The sequence below is a fragment of the Coenobita brevimanus genome, chromosome 112 (genome assembly GCF_032717465.1).
Source record: "Coenobita brevimanus isolate Jiangsu-jjx chromosome 112, ASM3271746v2, whole genome shotgun sequence".
Classification (NCBI taxonomy): domain Eukaryota; kingdom Metazoa; phylum Arthropoda; class Malacostraca; order Decapoda; family Coenobitidae; genus Coenobita; species Coenobita brevimanus.
In genome coordinates, this window is record NC_137065.1 from 17,486,149 (window position 1) to 17,506,069 (window position 19,921).

A 19,921-nucleotide genomic window follows, 5' to 3' on the forward strand; every position below is an offset into this window, starting at 1 on the left:
TGGATAGGATACAAAATAATGTTATTCATGAAAGATGCGGAGTGAGGAAGTCGGTGGACACCAGAATTGAAGAGAGTGTAATGAGATGGTATGGTCATGTGGAGAGAATGGATAACAATAGAGTGGTGAAGAAGGTATATCTGAACGAATTCGAAGGAGGGAGGAGGCGAGGTAGGCCAAGGAGAAGGTGGAGAGATATGGTGGATGAATGTGTGAGGAAGAGAGGTTTGGAAGTCGGTGAGGCTAGGGAACTGACAGGAGATCGAGCTGGCTGGATGAATTTTGTGAGAAGTGCATGATCAGGGATTTTTGGCACCCCTTTTTAACGTGACAGCGTCTGGATTGACTCTGTCGGATACGATTATGTGAAGCTACAGAACGTGGTGAATGTTTTTGGCATATCCAATAGAGCCAGGATTCCGGGGACTTGAATGATGATTGAATGGAAGCGTGGCCCATTGGATTGGGCAATTTTTTGCTGTCTGGACATTGCTACTCCTCACCCTGCCCTTGGGTGGGAAAGGAAGTGCGGATAATGATGATTATGATGATATACAGTATATATATATATATATATATATATATATATATATATATATATATATATATATATATATATATATATATATATATATATATATATATATATATATATATGTGTGTGTATGTATAGCTCTAGGACCTTCATGGATGCAAATCGTTTACTGTGACCTGGTATTAACAGGTAAACTAATCCATGCCTTGACACGGACCACCGACCTTGCAGGCTGGCAGGCCAACAGCTACCCAGCCAACTAGTCACTGCGGCAATCAACCAGGCAGGCAGTCAGGCATTCTGCCAGTCATCCAGGCAATTAGCTCTGCATAAAGACATGCAGGCAGCCAGGCAAGCAGCCCAGCAGTCAGGCAGACAGGTATGTTTGAATGTAGGCAAGCTGACAACCAGCCAGTCATCCAGCCAGGCAGTCAGTCAGTCAGCCATGCAGTCAGCCAAGTAGGCAGGCAACCAGCCAACCTGGCAGGCAACCATATAGTAGGCAGGCAGGCAGGCATCCAGCCAGGGTGACAAGCTAGAAGGTAGTCAGTCAAGCAGGCACACAGGTAATTAAACAGGCAGGCAGACCAGTTGGGAGGCAGACAGTCAGATTGGTAGGTAAACAACTTGTCAAGCAGGCAGATAAGCAGTCAGCCAAACAGCTACTCAGCAAGCCACCAAACCAGCCAACCAACCAGCCACCCGACCAGCCACACAAACAGCAAGTCAGCCCGACATCCATCCAGTCAGCGAAGCACATAACCAGCCACTCAACCGGCAACCCAATCAGCCAAGTAACAAGCCAGCAACCCAGACAGCCTTCGAGACAGCCAGGTACACAATAAGTCAATCACCTAGCCATATATCTAATCCACTTCCTAACCAGCAGCCAGCCAGCCAACTTTTGACTGATCCACCCATTTTACTAGCCATCCATCCACCCACCCACCCAGTCAGTTAGCCAGTCAGACAGTCAAAGATCAGGATCACATAGCGAAATAAATGTTTTTATATAATTTAAGTCAAACTTGGTGGAAGGCTTCAGGGGAAGACATGGATGAAATGATTCAGTTTTAAGAATCAGTCAAAGGCAAATGTCTAAAGGAAGATAAAAAGTTCCACCATTCCATAGTGGATGAACTCTTTAAGCAGTTCTATATCATAAATTATCTATTTTGAAATGTTCAGTTCAGCTTAGATCTGTAATTTAAAACGCGCAGTATTTGTGGTAAAACTGGAGTGTTAGAGCCGTAGAATTTCTCCACGGTAACTAGCCATGAATTTAATGCTTCATGCTGAATAAAAGGACCAAACAGTTGGATGGAAACCTGAGTAGAGTTAAACCAACTGCCCGCACCAGTGTTTGAAGCCTGGGCTACTGAGCAGGAAGCTTTGTAGCTATTTGAGGCCAAGTCCTGGGAGCCAATGCGTGTCACTACCACCGGCATTAATCCACTCATGTTCGTGGTAACTCTAGCTCTCTGTTGCATGTTATTCAGCCCAGAGTAAGTCAGAAGAGTCTGAGTCAATGTTTTTCGAATGCTAAGTTTACATATGTGTAGATCTTTCTTACTATCAGTGTTTACTATTATTCAGCAGACACAGACATAATACACACATACTGACAAACACATACTAATAATTATCACTACATGTATACATATATTGTATAAACGAGTATATACGCACATACACACTTTGATATGCTAATACAGTACATACACAAAAATATCATGGTCTGCCATGCCTGTTGCGAAACACTACAGTTTAAGGCGTTCAGCTCGAGAACGATTTTTAAAATTAATTCTCAGCTGTTAAAGACAACTTTGCTCTGCTCAGTATTGCATATTCGAATTGTGGGTGGCACATATCATCGTTCCTTAACTGTACATCGTTCCTTAACTCCTTCGGTGAAGAAGTTTTTTCTCAATTAGCACTAAATGGTTTGGTGGGAGCACTAAAAAGACAGAAATGTCATCATCGAGGTTTATGATTTAAAATGATATTTTCCAGAAGTTCATACCTTGGACACAAGTCTACCAGAGTATACCATGAATTACTAATTACAAAATTAAGTACTTCACCATCCAGTGCGATTATGACTATTTTATTCTTGGTATTCCACACAACTTCATACATACTCTTAGGGAAACCTCTTGTAGAGGTGAGACGGGGAACAACAAAAATTAAATTCATTCTCTTCGAATGGTTCAGCAAAACAAAATGCATTCAACATGTCTTACAAAAATAAAATGAAAAAAAAAAAAAAATCCATGCTAGTAAAGGCTTTGGGACACGTGCTACTATTTCTTCAAATATATCTTTGTTCTCTGTATAATCAGTCATTCTAATTAAAGAAAGGGTGGCCTCGAACAGATCGTCTCCATGTTACCCTGTCTTCTGCCATCAGACTGCCCTTCCTCCAACTCACGACACCATCATGCAAATGCTACTCCACCTTGTTCCTTCACATCCTCGTTCTTCCCTTCCTTCTTATCCCCTCCACGCCACTCACATACTCTTTCGTAGTCAGTGTCTCTTCAAAGACCTGGGTAAAATTATCAATGCAGTCACACCTAGGGAGATTTTCCTATTAGACACTTTTCTGTATGTTTGAGCTCATCCATGTAACATTGAGGGTCGTATCCTTAGTAGCTTTGGAGATTCGTATTCCTTCGTTAGCATTATATTCTGCACATCTCGCCTTAGTATCCTCTTGCAATTACCTAATGCCGACAATTTCCATATCAAGGCGACAAAAGCAATAAATGGTATAAGAGAATGTTACAGTGTAATATGCTAAATTTATCGTCAAGGAAATGGTGCTTCGGAATTTGTGAAACATAGAATACGGCGCTGAGGGAGTTAGACAAACCCATCATTAATATCTCACCCACTTCATGTCCGTCCTTAACTGAATTAAGATATCTAGTGATGACAAGACGACGGTATTATAAGATAACATATAATCAGTGCCAAACAAAAATATCTAATCTCAAACAAACGCATCTAAGCAGAAACATCAATGCACAAATGAAGACGTAAAAAACAGATCTTACCTCTGACTTAAACACATATTTAGAAGGAAACAAACATCAGACACACACAAGCATATCTAAAAACAAATACATTTAAAAATGGACTTTCGAAGTTACTTGAAAAGACGAATGGCAAAATGATCCACACCCGCAAGAGTCTTTAAATAAAATTATTCAGAAGTATGGCTGAGTGAAAACTGATATCAAACCTGTCTCCTCACTCGTCCATTGTCTAAATCTTTCCTTCCTGTGATGGACATTCGGGCTTTAGCCTTCATTGCATCCGACAGGCTGAGCTGGAAGAGAGAAAAAGAAGAGTGAGATTAGAGTGAGGATTTAGAGTAGAGGGCAATCGCTTAACTCTGTCATTTGGGACAAAATTGACGCCTATGACTGACCAACACACGTGGGTAAAAGTGCGGTGGTTGGGTTGGGGGGAGAGTGGTGGGACAGAAATCAGTGTGACTGAACCACGGGTCGAACACTCACCGCACCCACAGTACCCACTGAGGGACAGAGGTCGTTACCATTCCTTATCCATTGTTCACGGCACTTTTCATGCCTTGTTGTATGGCAGTGACTGCCACGGGTACTTTGCAATGTATGTAGTATAAGGATGTAATAAAAAACAAACAATGTATATTCCGAATACACTGTGTGAAGCACAAGAGAACACCGCAGTGAAACTAAACGGGAACACCTCACTGTTCGCTGCCACACCTAGTATTATATCGGCCAATCAGCAGCAACCTTCTAACTGTTTCTGGGCTCCTTGTCACTGGCTCAAGTGAATGTGGTATAGTTTATTTAAAGGTGGAAAGGAGTGAGGAAGACTTTATAGACCAATGAGAATGTACGAGACGTGTGTGTGTGTGTGTGTGTGTGTGTGTGTGTATATATATATATATATATATATATATATATATACATATATATATATATATATATATATATATATATATATATATATATATATATATATATATATATATACTGTCATAGGTAAGGGGGTCCATCATCCACCTACTAGTGTTGTCGTACTATGTTTTTAGGGTATCTCTACATCGAGTGGCAAGCCAAATGTTTTCCTGTAAACCAGGAAATCATTGACAACTGTGGGAAATATTTACCCCCAGAGCAGTTACTGTCTCTACTTTTTATAATAGTCGTCCCTGGTTAGAAGCAAAGGAAAACTAGAGATCGTTGTCACTTGTTCAAGGGGTTTTTATAACCCAGAAATTACGTTCTCTTTAATAATTCTTAACATTGATAATCAAAATGCTACTGTGTTTAACCCTCGTGGACATCTATATTGTACATACATATTATTATATGGAATTCTCCACGGACCTAAACTGCGTCTGCGCGTTAGATGACGTGGCGAGGATGAAAGGGTCCTCATGAAAAGCAGATGTGGATTCAAGACATTCACATAGTTAAAGGGAATATTTGGTTTAACTTTAGTTTAATTAAAACTAGGATTAATTTGTTAGATTCGCCCTGTATATATCATGATGTAGTCTAACAGTATTAAGTGCTGTAATTTATTAATAGTTGGCACCCCTACACTTCTATGAGGAACTAGGGGCCCGCCATTTTCACGCACTCTGCCCCTGGACCTCCTCGAGTGGGGACTGTGCTTCTAGATCTCATCGAGTTAGCTTGTACATACACACTCAAGGATGCTTAACAGCCCAAGCAACTACAGAAAAGCAGCCTCATCGTCATTGGTTGTCTGATACTCCCTCTTCATTAGCTAAGTAACCTATAAGAATTGGCCAATTCAAGGAGGGATTAGATAGGAGATAGAAGAGAAATAGTTACTGTAGGTGAGTTGAGATTAAGCTGCAGTTCACCTAACTCTATGAGACTTGTTTAAATTTACATAGGGACAACTTGAGGGACGAGCAACGACCTATGAGTTGTTTATTTGGAAATACTAGAAATTTCTTATATTGTGGTGCCTCGAGAGAGAAGCCCCGATTTGTTTACCAGAACCTCTAAATATTTTTCACATTTTGGTGCCCCGAGTCAGGATACCGATTTATACAGTCAAATATTTTTCACATTTTGGTGCCCCAAGTGAAGAAAGCCGATGTGTGCCAGAGTGCTGAATGTGTTTAAAGTTGCTTTTGTTGGGCATAGTTTACTACCACGTTCGGTTGAAGTGGAGAACGTGGAAATACGTACATACCGAGTTAAGGGAAAATGAATGTTTTGGATTTTGAGTGTGGGGATGAAATGTAATCCTAGAGATTTAATAACCCTGGGGATAGGTTGAAATTATGGACCTAATCCCTACACTCCTCAAAATTAAATGAATAATTAGCTGAGCTGTAATGAGTATTTGGAAAGTGAGTGGGGAGATAAATATAAACCTAGAGGTTTAATAACCCAGGGAGACAGGGCACAAAGAGGACCTAATCCCTACCCTCTTCGAATTTTTATTTTTTATTTTATTTTTTATGCGAGGAAGAAGGAACCAAAGGCCATGAGCCCGCAGTAACAGTTCCTTCCAAGAGAAAAACAAAATACAGTAGAGAGCCAAATTCAAGATCCGATCATTTTGAGATGCCTGGACACACTGCGTTTGAAAGACTGGAGATCATAGGCAGCAGGAAATACAGACAGAGGGAGACAGTTCCAGAGCTGACCTGTTGCATAAATGAAAGACTGGGAGTAACGGTTAACTCTTGCATTAGAGAGTTGGACAGAAAAGGGATGAGAGTTTGCTGCCAGACGGGTGCTACGCGCCCGTCGTAGAGGTGGAGGAATGCAAGCAGGCAGTTCAGAGGAGCAGTGACCATTAAAGTAGCGATAGAAAAGAGATAAAGATGCAACAGTGCGGCGAAGAGACAGAGGTTGAAGGGAGTCAGTAAGAGGAGGAGAGTTAATGAGACGAAAAGCCTTTGATTCCACCCTATTGAGAAGAGCTGTATGTGGGGAGCCTCCCCACACATGAGAGTTGTACTCCACACGGGGGCGGATAAAACCCCTGCATAGAGTCAACAATTGTGCAGGGGTAAAGAAAGAGTGGAGTCGGCTTAGCACACCCAATCTCTTGGAAGCAGATTTTACAAGAGATGTAATATGATCTTTCCAAGATAAGTCCCGAGTAAATGAAACCCCAAGCATGTTCAAGGATGATGCAGGATTAAGCTGAATATTATTAAACATTAGTGGGTATACCCGTGGAAGATTTTGTCGGGTTGATAGGTGTAAGAACTGAGTCTTAGATGCATTAAAAACAACCATGTTATTTTTACCCCAGTCAGAGATATGAGCCAAGTCAGACATTAGGTGTGCCATAGCCTCATCCTTTGTTTGTTGAAGTAACTGTTGAGATGAGCGTTGCGGGAACCGAATGGAAAGGTGAAGGGTGGAGTCATCAGCGTATGAGTGGATAGGGTTAGATGTACAGCTTAGAAAATCATTGATGAATAAAAGGGAAGAGAGTTGGTGATAGGACAGAGCCCTGAGGAACACCACTGTTGATAGATCTAGGAGAAGAACGATGGCCGTCTACAACAGCGGCTATAGAACGACCAGAAAGGAAGCTAGCGATGAAGGCACAGATAGAAGGATAGAAACCATAGGAGGGCAGTTTGGAAATTAAAGATTTATGCCAGACTCGATCGAAAGCCTTTGAGATGTCAAGTGCAATGGCAAAGCTTTCGCCAAAGTCACGAAAGGAGGATGACCAGGAGTCTGAAAGGTAGGTGAGAAGATCGCCTGTGGAGCGTCCTTGACGGAACCCGTACTGACGATCGGAAAGAAGGTTGTGATAGGAAAGATGCCTTAAAATTTTTCTACTGAGAATTGACTCGAAAACTTTGAAATACAGGACGTTAAAGCAATTGGACGATAGTTAGAGGGTTGTTAGTGGTCACCCTTCTTTGGGACTGGCTGAATGAGAGCAAACTTCCAGCAAGAAGGAAAGGTACAAGTTGACAGACAAAGGCGAAAGAGTTTGCCTAGGCAGGGTGTAAGCACAGAAGCACAGTTCTTGAGATCAACCGGAGGGACCCCATCAGGCCCATATGCCTTGTTAGTGCTGAGGCCAGTGATGGCAGAAAATACATCAACTGAAGAAATTTTAATGTCAGCCATGAGGAAGTCAGAGGGGGGAAGTGATGGAGGAACAGCACCGGAATCGTCTAAGGTGGAATTGGAGGAGAAAGTCTGTGTGAAGAGATCTGCTTTATCAGTAGAAGAAAGAGCTACAGAACCATCAGAGTAGAAAAGAGGAGGGAGGATGATGAGGTAAAGTTGTTAGAAAGATTTTTGGCAAGGTGCCAGAAGAAGCAGGAAGAATTCGAGTTGGAGAGTTGAGAGCATTTAGTATGGATGAAATTATTTTTAGCAGAGCGAAGAACAGACTTAGCACGATTCCGGGCAGAAACGTAAAGATGATGTGATTCAGGGGTGGGTTGGGTCCGGTACCTTTTGTAGGCCCTCTCCTTGTTGCGGACAGCATTAGAACAAGCATGATTAAACCAAGGCTTTCTTGCGTTAGTCAAAGGATATGAGAAAGGAATGTATGCTTCCATGCCTGAAAGAATAACCTCCGTAATGCACAAGGCACACTCAGATGGCTCACGGCCATGGAAGCAATAATCATTCCAAGGAAAATCAAAGAAGTACTGCCTGAGGGCCTCCCAGTCCGCGACTCCAAAATGCCACAGACGACCTTTCCCTGGAGGGTCCATAGGCCGTACCGGAGTGATAGGACAGGTTAAGGTAATAAGGTTGTGATCGGAGGAGCCCAACGGAGAGAAAAGATTAACAGAGTAAGCAGAAGGATTAGTTGTGAGGAAGAGGTCAAGTATGTTGGAGCTCTCTTGAAGGCGGTCAGGGATACGGGTAGGGTGCTGTACAAGCTGCTCTAGGTCATTAAGGATAGAGAAGATGTAGGCTTGTTCACCAGGTGGATCCGTGAAAGGAGAGGAGAGCCAAAGGTGGTTGTGAACATTGAAATCTCCCAGAATGGAGATTTCAGAGAAAGGAGAAATGGATAGAATATGTTCCATCGTAGAAGTAAGATAGTCGAAGAATTTTTGATAGTCAGTAGAATTAGGGGATAAGTAAACAGCACAGATATATTTAGTCAGAGAATGACAGGAAAGCCGAAGCCAGAGTGTGGAGAATTCAGAAGAATCAAGTTCAGGAACACGAGAGCAAGATAAGTCGTTGCGTATATATACACAACGGTCGCCTTTGGCTTTGAAATGAGTATAGAGAAAGTAGGAGGATACAGAAAAAGGTTTGCTGTCAGTTGCCTCAGCTGAGTCTCCGTTAGAAAAAGAAGGTGAGGTTTAGAGGAGGAGAGGTGGTGCTCAACAGAGCGAAAGTTAGAGGAAAGGCCGCGATAATTATTAAGCTGGGGTTAATTTGTGGTTGAAACTCATAATTATATTAGTAAATTAGAAACCAGTCAACATGTCTGTTTCTTTATTGCAAAGATTTTCTAGAGGTAAAGCAGGATGGGTAACTAGAGTCATAAATGATTGTAAACAGTCTTTGGACGAAATACCTCTGTCCAAGGATAAATTAAATAGTCTCCTAAATGTCCTGAAAGACTGTTGGAACAAATATGAAGAAAGATATATAACTTTAGAAGCAGCTATAGTAAAGCCTGATGATAAGGAACTCTTAGAGTCAGAAACTACGAAGTTTGAAGGTAAATTAGAAGAATACCTAACTGTAGTGAAGACACTAGAGTCAAAACTAGCTGAGACTGCCACGGAAACACAAATTGTGGAAGAGCAGAGTAGAGCTGTGTTACCACAAATAACTCTTCCAGAGTTTGATGCGGAGCAGAACTTGAAATCCTTCTGGGACCAGTTCAAATATTTAGTACATGATAGAACAGCTCTCAATAAAGTCAGCAAACTTACATATCTGTTAGGGCAGGTCAAAGGAACATCATTATCAGCTGATAAAAGAATTACCAGTAGAAGCAAATAATTATGAGGTGGCCTTGACTATCCTTAGACAAAGCTACGAAGACGGGGAGCATGTTATTACTCAATTACTGAAGGCTCTAATTAAACTGCCCATACCTAGACACAATTTTGATTCCTTACATAACTTTAGGATTGCACTAAGTTGTAACTTAAAGGCCTTAGGTACTTACGAAGATATTAAGGCATCACACTGGGTGCTTTCAAGAATTGTGTCCTTAAAGCATCCACCGAAAACCAAGGATGCTTTGTATGGTAGGTACCAAAAGGGTAATTTCTCCTGTGAAGAGATTGAGGAAGGCTTGATGAAACTCTATAAACATTTGCAAGGAGCAGTAAAACCTACTGATGTCAAACAGAAGACTGAAATAAAGAAAAAACCCACTAACCAACTAGTTGGGAAACCTAAGTTTACTTATCTTCTAATTCTACTATCAAAAATTCTTGAACTATCTTACTTCTACGACCCAACCCATCCCTGAATCACATCTTTTATATGTTTCTGCACAGAATCGTGCTAAGTGCGTTCTTCGCTCTGCTAAAAATAATATCATCCGTACTAAAGGCTCTCAACTCTCCAACTCAAATTCTTCCTGCTCCTCCAGGCACCTTGCCAAAAACCTTTCTTACAACTTTACCTCATCATCCTTCCCTCCTCTTTTCTACTCTGATGGCTCTGTAGCTATTTCTTCTACTAATAAAGCAGATCTCTTAGCTCAGACTTTCTCCTCCAATTCCACCTTAGACGATTCCGGTGCTGTTCCTCCATCACTTCCCCCCTCTGACTTCCTCATGGCTGACATTAAAATTTCTTCAGCTGATGTATTTTCTGCCATCACTGGCCTCAATACTAACAAGGCATATGGGCCTGATGGAGTCCCTCCTGTTGTCCTCAAGAAATGTGCTTTTGTGCTTACACCCTGCCTAGGCAAACTCTTTCGCCTTTGTCTATCAACTTATACCTCTCCTTCTTGCTGAAAGTTTGCTCTCATTCAGCCAGTCCCAAAGAAGAGTGATCATTCCCAACCCTCTAACTATCGTCCAATTGCTTTAACATCCTGTACCTCATAAGTTTTCGAGTCAATTCTTAATAGAAAAAATTTAAAGCATCTTTCCTATAACAACCTTCTATCTGATCGTCAATATGGGTTCCGTCAGGGACATTCCACTGGCGATCTTCTCACCTACCTTTCAGGTTCCTGGTCATCCTCCTTTCGGGACTTTGGCAAAAGCTTTGATATTGGACTTGACATCTCAAAGGCTTTCGATCGAGTCTGGCATAAATCTTTAATTTCCAAACTGCCCAATTATGGTTTCTATCCTTCTATCTTGCCTTCATAGCTAGCTTCCTTTCTGGTCGTTCTATAGCCACTGTTGTAGACGGCCATCGTTCTTCTGCTAGATCTATCAACAGTGGTGTTCCTCAGGGCTCTGTCCTATCACCAACTCTCTTCCTTTTATTCATCAATGACCTTCTGAGCTGTACATCTAACCCTATCCACTCATATGCTGATGACTCCACCCTTCACCTATCCATTCGGTTCCTGCAATGTCCATCTCAGCAGTTACTTCAACAAACAAGAGATGAGGCTATGACACCCCTAATGTCTGACTTGGCTCGTATCTCTGACTGGGGTAAAAATAATCTGGTTGTTTTTAATGCATCAAAGACTCAGTTTTTACACCTATCAACCCGACAAAATATTCTGCAGGTATACCCACTAATGTTTAATAATATTCAGTTTAATCCTGCATCATCCTTGAACATGCTTGGGGTTTCATTTACTCGGGACTTATCTTGGAAAGACCATATTACATCTCTTGTAAAATCTGCTTCCAAGAGATTAGGTGTGCTAAGCCGACTCCGTACCTTCTTTACCCCTGCACAGTTGCTGACTTTATACATGGGTTTTATCCGCCCCTGTGTGGAGTACAACTCTCATGTGTGGGGAGGCTCCCCATATACAGCTCTTCTCAATTGGGTGGAGTTAAAGGCTTTTCGTCTCATTAACTCTCCTCCTCTTTCTGACTCCCTTCAACCTGTCTCTTCGTTGCACTGTTGCATCTTGATCTCTTTTCTATTCTTACATCAATGGTCACTGCTCCTCTGAACTGTCTGCATGCATTCCTCCTCCTCTACGACGGGTGCTAGGCACCCGTCTAGCAGCAAACTCTCATCCCTTTTCTGTCCAACTCTCTAATGCAAGAGTTAACCGTTACTCCCAGTCTTTCATTTATGCAACAGGTCCCTTTGTCTGTATTTCCTGCTTCCTATGATCTCCAGTCTTTCAAACGCAGTGTGTCCAGGCATCTTGAAATGATCGGATCTTTAATTTGGCTCTCTCTTGTATTTTGTTTTTCTCTTGGAAGGAACAATAATTGCGGCTCACGGCCTTTGGTTCCTTCTTCCTCGCATAAAAAAAAAAGGTCTTGTCCTGGCAATTTAATAAGCGACAATGCAACAAATTTCGTTGAAGCAGCACCTTTACTGTTGAACATAATGAATGACCCAAAGGTTATCTCGGCACTGGGAATCCGAAATTGTTCCTGGGAGTTCACAGCTCCAAGAGCTCCACGGCAAAATGCATTTACCGAGTGAATGATTGGTATTGTCAAGAACTGCCTGAGGAAAACATTACACATGACTAAGATCACGAGAGAAGAATTAAGAACAGTAATAATTAAAATTGAAATCTATCTATCTATCTATTGCCAGACGCCTCAATCCCGCTCGAGGTGGCCACAAACAAATCGCCTCCACGTCGCCATGTCCCCCGCCATTTCACTGCCCCCCTTCCAACACACACCACCCTCTCTCATATACCTCTCCACCCCATCCCTCCATCTCATCCTCGGCTCCCCCTCCCTCTTCCCCCCTCCACCTCACTCACATACACTCTCTTCATCAGGCTTTCACCCTCCATCCTCTCCACATTGCCAAACCACCTCAGTGTATTCCTCCTAACGCTTCCTATCACATCCACATCCACACCACAACTCTCCTTTATATCCTCATTTGTAAGCCTGTCTTTCCATGTGACTCCACAGGCTCCTCTTAAATAACTCATTTCCACTGCTCTCACTCTTGACCTGAGTCCTTCCAGCAACGTCCAAGTTTCACTTCCATACGTTAGAGTTGGTATCACAATACTGTCATGTAGTAACTTTTTCACTTCCATGCTTACTTCCTTGTTTCTTATCACTGCTCTCAAGGAACCAACAACCTTTCTTCCCTGCTGTACCCTTTCAAGCACATCACCCTCCAAACCTCCATCCTTACTCATCACACTACCCAAGTACTTAAACGTGCTCACATTTTCCAATTCCTCACTATCCAGCCTCGCTGTATATTCACTGTTTTCACCTCTCTCAAAGACCATCACTTTACTCTTCCCTACATTCACCTTTAGATTCCGTTTCTTACACACTCTCCCAAACTCATCCACCAAGCCTTGCAGCTCTCCTTCGTTTTCACTCAACAACACAGTATCATCTGCAAACAACAGTACATGGAGTTTCCAAACACTACCCTCTCTCACAGGGCCACTCCAACATCCACTACCCTACCTTGTACCTCATTTATTACCCCATCCATGTACAGATTGAACAACCATGGAGACATGACACATCCCTGTTTCAACCCAACCTTCAAAGAGAAAAATTCACTCAGTTCACCAACCACACGCACTGCAGCCTTAGCACCATCATACATACTCTTCACAGCATTAAACAACTTTCCATGTACTCCATATATTCTTAATATTTTTTTGCACAATCCTTGTCTATCCACCCTGTCATATGGTTTCTCCAAATCCATGAAAGCCGCATACAAATTCTTTCCCTTCTCTAGAAACTTTTCCACTAATGATCTAAGAATGAATATCTGATCTACACAACCTCTTCCCTTCCTAAAGCCTCCCTGTTCTTCTCCCACTACTTCCTCTGTTCTTTCTCTAACTCTGTCCTATTATACTAAGAAGACAGATGCCCCTATGATTACCACAAACTTCTTTTTCCCATTTTCCTTTGTACAAGGGAATAATTATACCTGACTTCCAATCCTCCCAGGCCAATCTGCACATTTTCCACATCCATTCTACTACTATCTCTCCCCCATACTTCAGCATTTCACCACACACTCCATCAATTCCTGGGGCTTTCCCCAAGTTAACTTTCTGCATTGTTTCCACAACTTCTATCCTACTGATTTCCTCCTGTCTTCTCACCTCCCTCCTTCTCCCAGCCATTCCCCAGCCACTTATACTTGCATTACTTCCATCCTCTATGTTCAACAATTCCTTAAAGTGTTCTCTCCATCTGCTCACTTTTTCTCCCTTCTCCACTAGTAATCTACCATTTTTATCTTTCACTCCCCTGCTAACGTCACTTCCACCCTGTCTTACTCTTTTCACCTCCTTCCAGAACATTTTCTTACAGTCCCTCCACTTTACACTCAAGTTCCTTCCAAATTCCTCATCTGCTCTCTTCTTACTCTCTCTGACTAATCTTTTCACCTCTCTCTTTCTTTCTACATGTAACTCTCTCTTCCGCCTCTCAACTTCTTCCACGCCCCTATTTCTCATCCATTCATTGTATGCTTTCTTCTTTTGTGCCACAGCCTGTCTCACCTCTTCATTCCACCACGCTGTTCCTTGCACACCCATCCGTCTTCTCTTCATCCCACACACCACATTCCATGCTGCACATATTTCTTCTGTGAATATCCTGCACACGCCTTCCACGTCCCCCATCTGTTCCAATTTATATTTGCCCAATCATTCCTCCACTTCTCTCTTATACTCTGTCTTTTTCTCATCCTCTTGTAACCTTTCCACGCTCCTTACAAATACTCCTTCTTCCCGTTCGTCCTTTCTTCTATTTCTCCATCCTAAATGAACCTTGATTCTGGCCACCACCAAGCAGTGGTCAAAAGTACACTCCCCCAACCTCTATAAGCTCTTGCATCCATTACACATTTTTGCATCCTTTCATCCACACGCACATAATGTCATTGGCTTCCTTTCATTCAGTTCACCACCTACCCTTCTCATCACTCGCCATGTATACCTGTGGATCATTTTATGCCTGAAGAGGGTATTGGCTATCACCAACCCCCTCCCAGCACAAATATCCACTAACGCACTGCCATTCTCATCTATCTCAGCAGTCACACCCCACTCGCCAACTATTCCATCCACCTTCACATTCTCTACTTTACCATTCATATCACTGATCAAAAACACTCTCTCATTCCTTCCAAACTCTTCCATGCACACTTCCACACTTGTCCAGAACTCATCTCTCACTATGCTTGCACGATCTTGCATTGGCACATACACACACACAATCGCCCACATTTGTATTCCAACTTTCAATCTTACCCACACAATCCTTGATCCAACTGATCCATACTCTCTTGTGCTCTTCTTCCATCCTTTACTCACAACCATACATACTCCTTCTTTTGCCCTCTCATTCTCACCTACTCCTGCACATATACCCCATCCATACTCCCATTCTCTCACACTTTCACCTCTCCATTTCGTTTCAGTTATTCTGCATACATCAACTTTTGCACTCTAAAGCACCTGAACAATCTCTCTCTCTTTCACCTCATCATTGGCTCCCCTTACATTCCGCTTTCCGATTAATAATAGACCCCTGACTTATCTAGATGACACTAGTATCTCGCTAGAGGCCTTGACATCAGCTCATAATGTTATATGGCAGGAAGCTCCATCCGGTGCCTTGTGTGGATATGCAGGAAGTAGATGATCCTACCATGGAAAATAATGATTTAGGACAATATTTGCAGGAGGGATATCAACCTCTCAAAAAGGTGTTGGATACTTGGAATAGACATTGGAGCGAGGAATTTCTTTTGAGCCTATGAGAAAGATTTTGTGGGGCTCAGGCTGCCAGCAACAAATCTGTTATAAACATAGGGGATGTGGTTTTTGTGAAAACTGAACAACTAAGATCCCAGTGGCCATTAGCTAAAGTGATCTCTACGCACCCAGATTCAGAGGGGGTGCAGAGACTCGTAAAAGTAAAATGTAGGGGACATACCAGTATAAACACTATTGATAAACTGGTACCCTTGAGTTAGTGGCCACTCCAGATCCAGGGTATGGTGAAGTTCAAACGGGACAGGATGCGTGACCTAGAAGGGCTGCAGCACAGGGTTCTCGAGATCTATGGAGGGAACTTCTGGCTAAGGGTCATAATACATGATACAGTGTATCATTTTCTGCCCGGCCCCAAAACTGTGTGAAATATTTTCCTCCAGAGCAGTTGTGCTCTCTGCTTATTATAATAGTTGTCCCTGGTTAGAAACAGAGGAAAACTAGAGACCATTGTCACTTGTTCAAACGGTTATTATAACCCAGAAATTACGTTCTCTTTAATAATTTTTATTATTGATAAACTAATTGCTACTGCGTTTAACCCTCATGGATAACTATATTGTAAATACATGTGCTTGTATGGAATTTTTTCACGGACCAAAACTGCATCTGCACGTTAGATGACGTGGCGAGGATGAAAACGTCTTCATGTAAAGCAGATGTGGATTTAAGATATTCTCATAGTTAATCAGAGTATTTGGTTTAACTTTTGTTTAACCCGCGGTGTCCCGTCGACGTTCTTCCACGTCCTCACGTTTTGTCACTGCCAATCCCATCGACGTACTTTAACGTCCTGCAATTGCAAGGTTCATAATTTCCACAATTTTCAAAATTCGCGCGAGATTCTCGATTCGCCCACCTACCCAAGCCTCCCCTACCTGCCGCCAGGCGGACAGCGTCCCAGACCCCGCATGACCCGCGCTCGCCCTTGTTTCGGTCACTCACCTGTTAGCAGTGACCCAGGTCAGACATGGCGCATAAAGGTCTCTCAGAGGATGAAATACAATCCGCCCTGGATGCCTTCACTGGAGATAGTGATTCTTCACTTGATGATGATGTGGTGGATCGAGATTACGTCCAGTCTGAGGAGGAAATAACAAGCAGTGAAGAGGAGGTCCCTTCGCCCCGGTAAATGTGGTATGTGACATATCCTAAGGCAAGGGAAGGCCAGCCTGCACCCAAACCACCTGCACGGACCTCTCTCCATCCCCTAGAGAGAGATTCTGATGAGGATGAGGATGAGGACGATGACGATGACGGCGGCTTAGGATGTGATGTCGCCTCGTGGTTGGGGAAGGAAAAAATCTCACCCCGAGGATCAGAAGGTGGGGTGAGAAGGCAAATAAGGTATGGTCCAAGTGTTTTCTCTGGGGAAGTCGAAAGTGTTGTGGTGGGAGTGCGGGGTGAAAGGGAAAGTGGTGTGGCGGGAGTGCGGGGTGAAAGGGAAAGTGGTGTGAGGGAGGCAGAACGAGCACATGGTGCACGTAGGCCTAGGGGAGAGGAGGTGGAGCCACCCCCCAGCACGTCTTTCTCCCCACAATATTCCCAAACTTCCTCCCCACAGCCCCAGGATGTGAGGAAAGGAAGGAAAGGGAAGGGAAAGGGTAAAGGAAAAGGGAGAGGGAAGAGAAGTGCGAGTGATGAAAGGCGCCGCTCTCCACCTCCCCAACCTCCCCCACCACCCTCACCTCCCCACCCTGACGAAGGCGACGATGGGGACGTGGCTGGAGACGGTGGTGTCTCGTGGAACTGGGAAGATGGGAGTAATTTTACTCCCATCATTCACCCTGTCACTGAGGAGTGGCGGTCTGGTTGCACGGCTCCAGATATGCATGCGGGTTCCTCTAGGGTGGATTTCTTCCACTTGTTCTTTGGGGAGGCGTTTGTGGGGCGGATAGTGGAACAAACATATTTTCACGAACACAGCGCCGTGAAAGTGAACGTTTGGGAACAACGAGCAGGCATTCTCAGCAATATGACTATCCTGTGACAATTTCTGAGATGTTCTTATTTTTTGCCCTGGTTCTCTTGATGGGTGTGGTAAGAAAAAAACAAATACCTGCAAACTGGACCACTGACCCAATGACCATCACACCTTTCTTTGGAAAGGTGATGAGTCATAATAGATTTCAGCAGATTCTCGGCCGCCTCCACTTTTTTGATGCAGAAGATCCAGCTAATGCTAATAACACTGATAAAATGAGGAGAATTAGGCTGGTATTTGATCATTTACGGGAAATGTTCCGCTCCTCATTTTATCCTTACAGAGACCTCGTCATAGATGAGAGTCTTGTGTTGTGGAGAGGCAATATTTCCTTTCACCAGTACATACCCAGCAAGAGACACCGTTTCGGGTTCAAGATCTTTGTTATGTGTGACTGTAAGACTGGTTATGTGCAAGACATAGTCTTGTACACGGGCGCACAGACAGATATAACAGAAGATCGTAGTATAGGACTTTCAGGGGCCGTGGTGAAGACAGTGATAGAGGAGTACCTTCATCGTGGTCATGTGTTGTACCTGGACAACTGGTACACTAGCCCATTTCTCGCTAGGTTCCTCCACCAACACGACACCGGAGTCTGTGGTACAGTCAAGAGACACCGTCGCCGTATGGTCAAGATAGGGAGGAAACTTGACAAGAACGAGGTGGTTTTCTTCCAGGCAAATAACATCCTTGCCACCCTGTGGAACCACAACAGGGAAGTTTGCCTCCTATCAACTGTACACAGCCCCCTGATGCACCGCACAGACTCCGTTGATCACCGTAGCGAGAGGAGGTGCAACTTCTGGAAACCTGAGTCTGTACTGGACTATAATCTGAACATGAGGCAAGTGGATCAGTCAGACTCGATGATTTCCAGTGTTGACTGTGCCAGGACCACGATGAAGTGGTACAAAAAGCTCTTTTTCCACTTGCTCGACATCACGGTCCTGAACGCACACTACCTGCACGCCATGACAACAGGAGTATCAGAGACCTTTGAGGGGTTTGTGAGGGAGCTGGCACGTGAAATAATCGCCAGGCATGCCCAGGACAGACCCACACACCGCACCCGCACCCCCATGGTTGCCCAGACTCCCCTACGCCTCGCAGGACGCCACTATCCTAGCACAATCCCTTCCGACCCAAACCGTCGTAAACCCCAGCGCCGCTGCCATGTATGCAAGCACTCAACAGTCAGACCAGCCACTCAGAGAAAAGACACAAGGTACGAGTGTGTAGAGTGCAATGTTGCGTTGTGCCTTCAGCCATGTTTCAGAGAGTACCATAACTTCCTACACTACTGAAACTGTGTGGGATGGCGATATGACTCTCAGTATAATGGTAAGGCCAGTCAGTATGTGCTAAGTTTTATATAAAGTTGAATCGGGTGTAATGTTTGCAGGAAAGTAATGTATAAGTTGAGAAATAGTGTAAGTTGAAAGAAGTGATATCAAAACTACACCCACTGTGTAAACCTGCGAAAATATGACGCTCAGTCTAACACTCTGGTCAGTAAATATGTGATAGCAAGAATATAAAGTGGAAAGGGGTGTAATGTTAGTAGGAAAGTAATTTATAAGTTGAATACTAGTGTAAGATGAAACAAATGATATCGCGATAGCACTCACTGTGTAAATATGCGATAATATGACGCTCAGTAGAATAGTAAGGTCTCCAATTATGTGATAGCAATTATATCAAGTGGAAACATGTGTAATATTAGTGGAGAAGTATTATATAAGTACAAAAATAGGTTGTAGGTTGAAATAGTAGTCATAGCGACTTCACCGTCTGTGTTATTATGCGCTATTATTACGCTAAATATTTACGTAAGGCCTGAAACTATCTCGAAACAGTTCTCAAAAGTGGAAAAGTGTATAATGTTATTAGGAAAGTATTATGTAAGTTGAAAGAACACAATATGAGTTGAAACAACAGTCACAGCGAGTTCAATCACTACGTAAATAAGCGCTAACATTACGCTAAATGTTATCGAAAGGCCTGTGAATACGTAAAAACAGTTCAATAAAATGTAAAATGGTATAATGTTATTGGAAATGTATTATGTAAGTAGAAAAAATGATATGTATCATGATTCAGCAATGTTAGCGATTCATCGTGACCAGTCTGGCCGATTTTGCTCGGTTCACACGATGGTACAATGCTTATTTCAACTCTATTTTTGTATAAAATCCAATTTACCCTTGTATCACATGTTTTTATGTTTGTAATAAATACATATCTACTTACTTTCCTTGGTTTCCCAGACTTATAATACCATAGAAAACGTGAGAGCCTCAGACCACCTACACAGAACACGGTACCAGGTGTAACGAAGGTATACCTGTTTAGGCCACTTATGGACCCCGGTGAACCTTTCTTGGTGATTGACCATTGTTTCTGATCAAAAGCGAAAGTTTTAGCAAAAAAAATTTGGGTCCAAAAATGGTCGGGATTGTGGGGTACCAGTGGTGAAAAAGTGGTCGGGACGG

General features: G+C 43.0%; 1 protein-coding gene across 1 annotated transcript in view; it reads right to left on the minus strand.

Annotated features, from left to right (window-relative positions):
- Positions 1-3,776: 3,776 nt before the first annotated feature.
- Positions 3,777-19,921, minus strand: part of LOC145418128 (glutamate receptor 1-like) — a 722,099-nt gene continuing 705,954 nt past the window's right edge. Inside the window, exon 19 of the mRNA XM_080286652.1 lies at positions 3,777-3,869. Coding sequence (XP_080142778.1) covers positions 3,777-3,869 — 93 coding nt within the window. The remainder of the gene's footprint in view (positions 3,870-19,921) is intronic.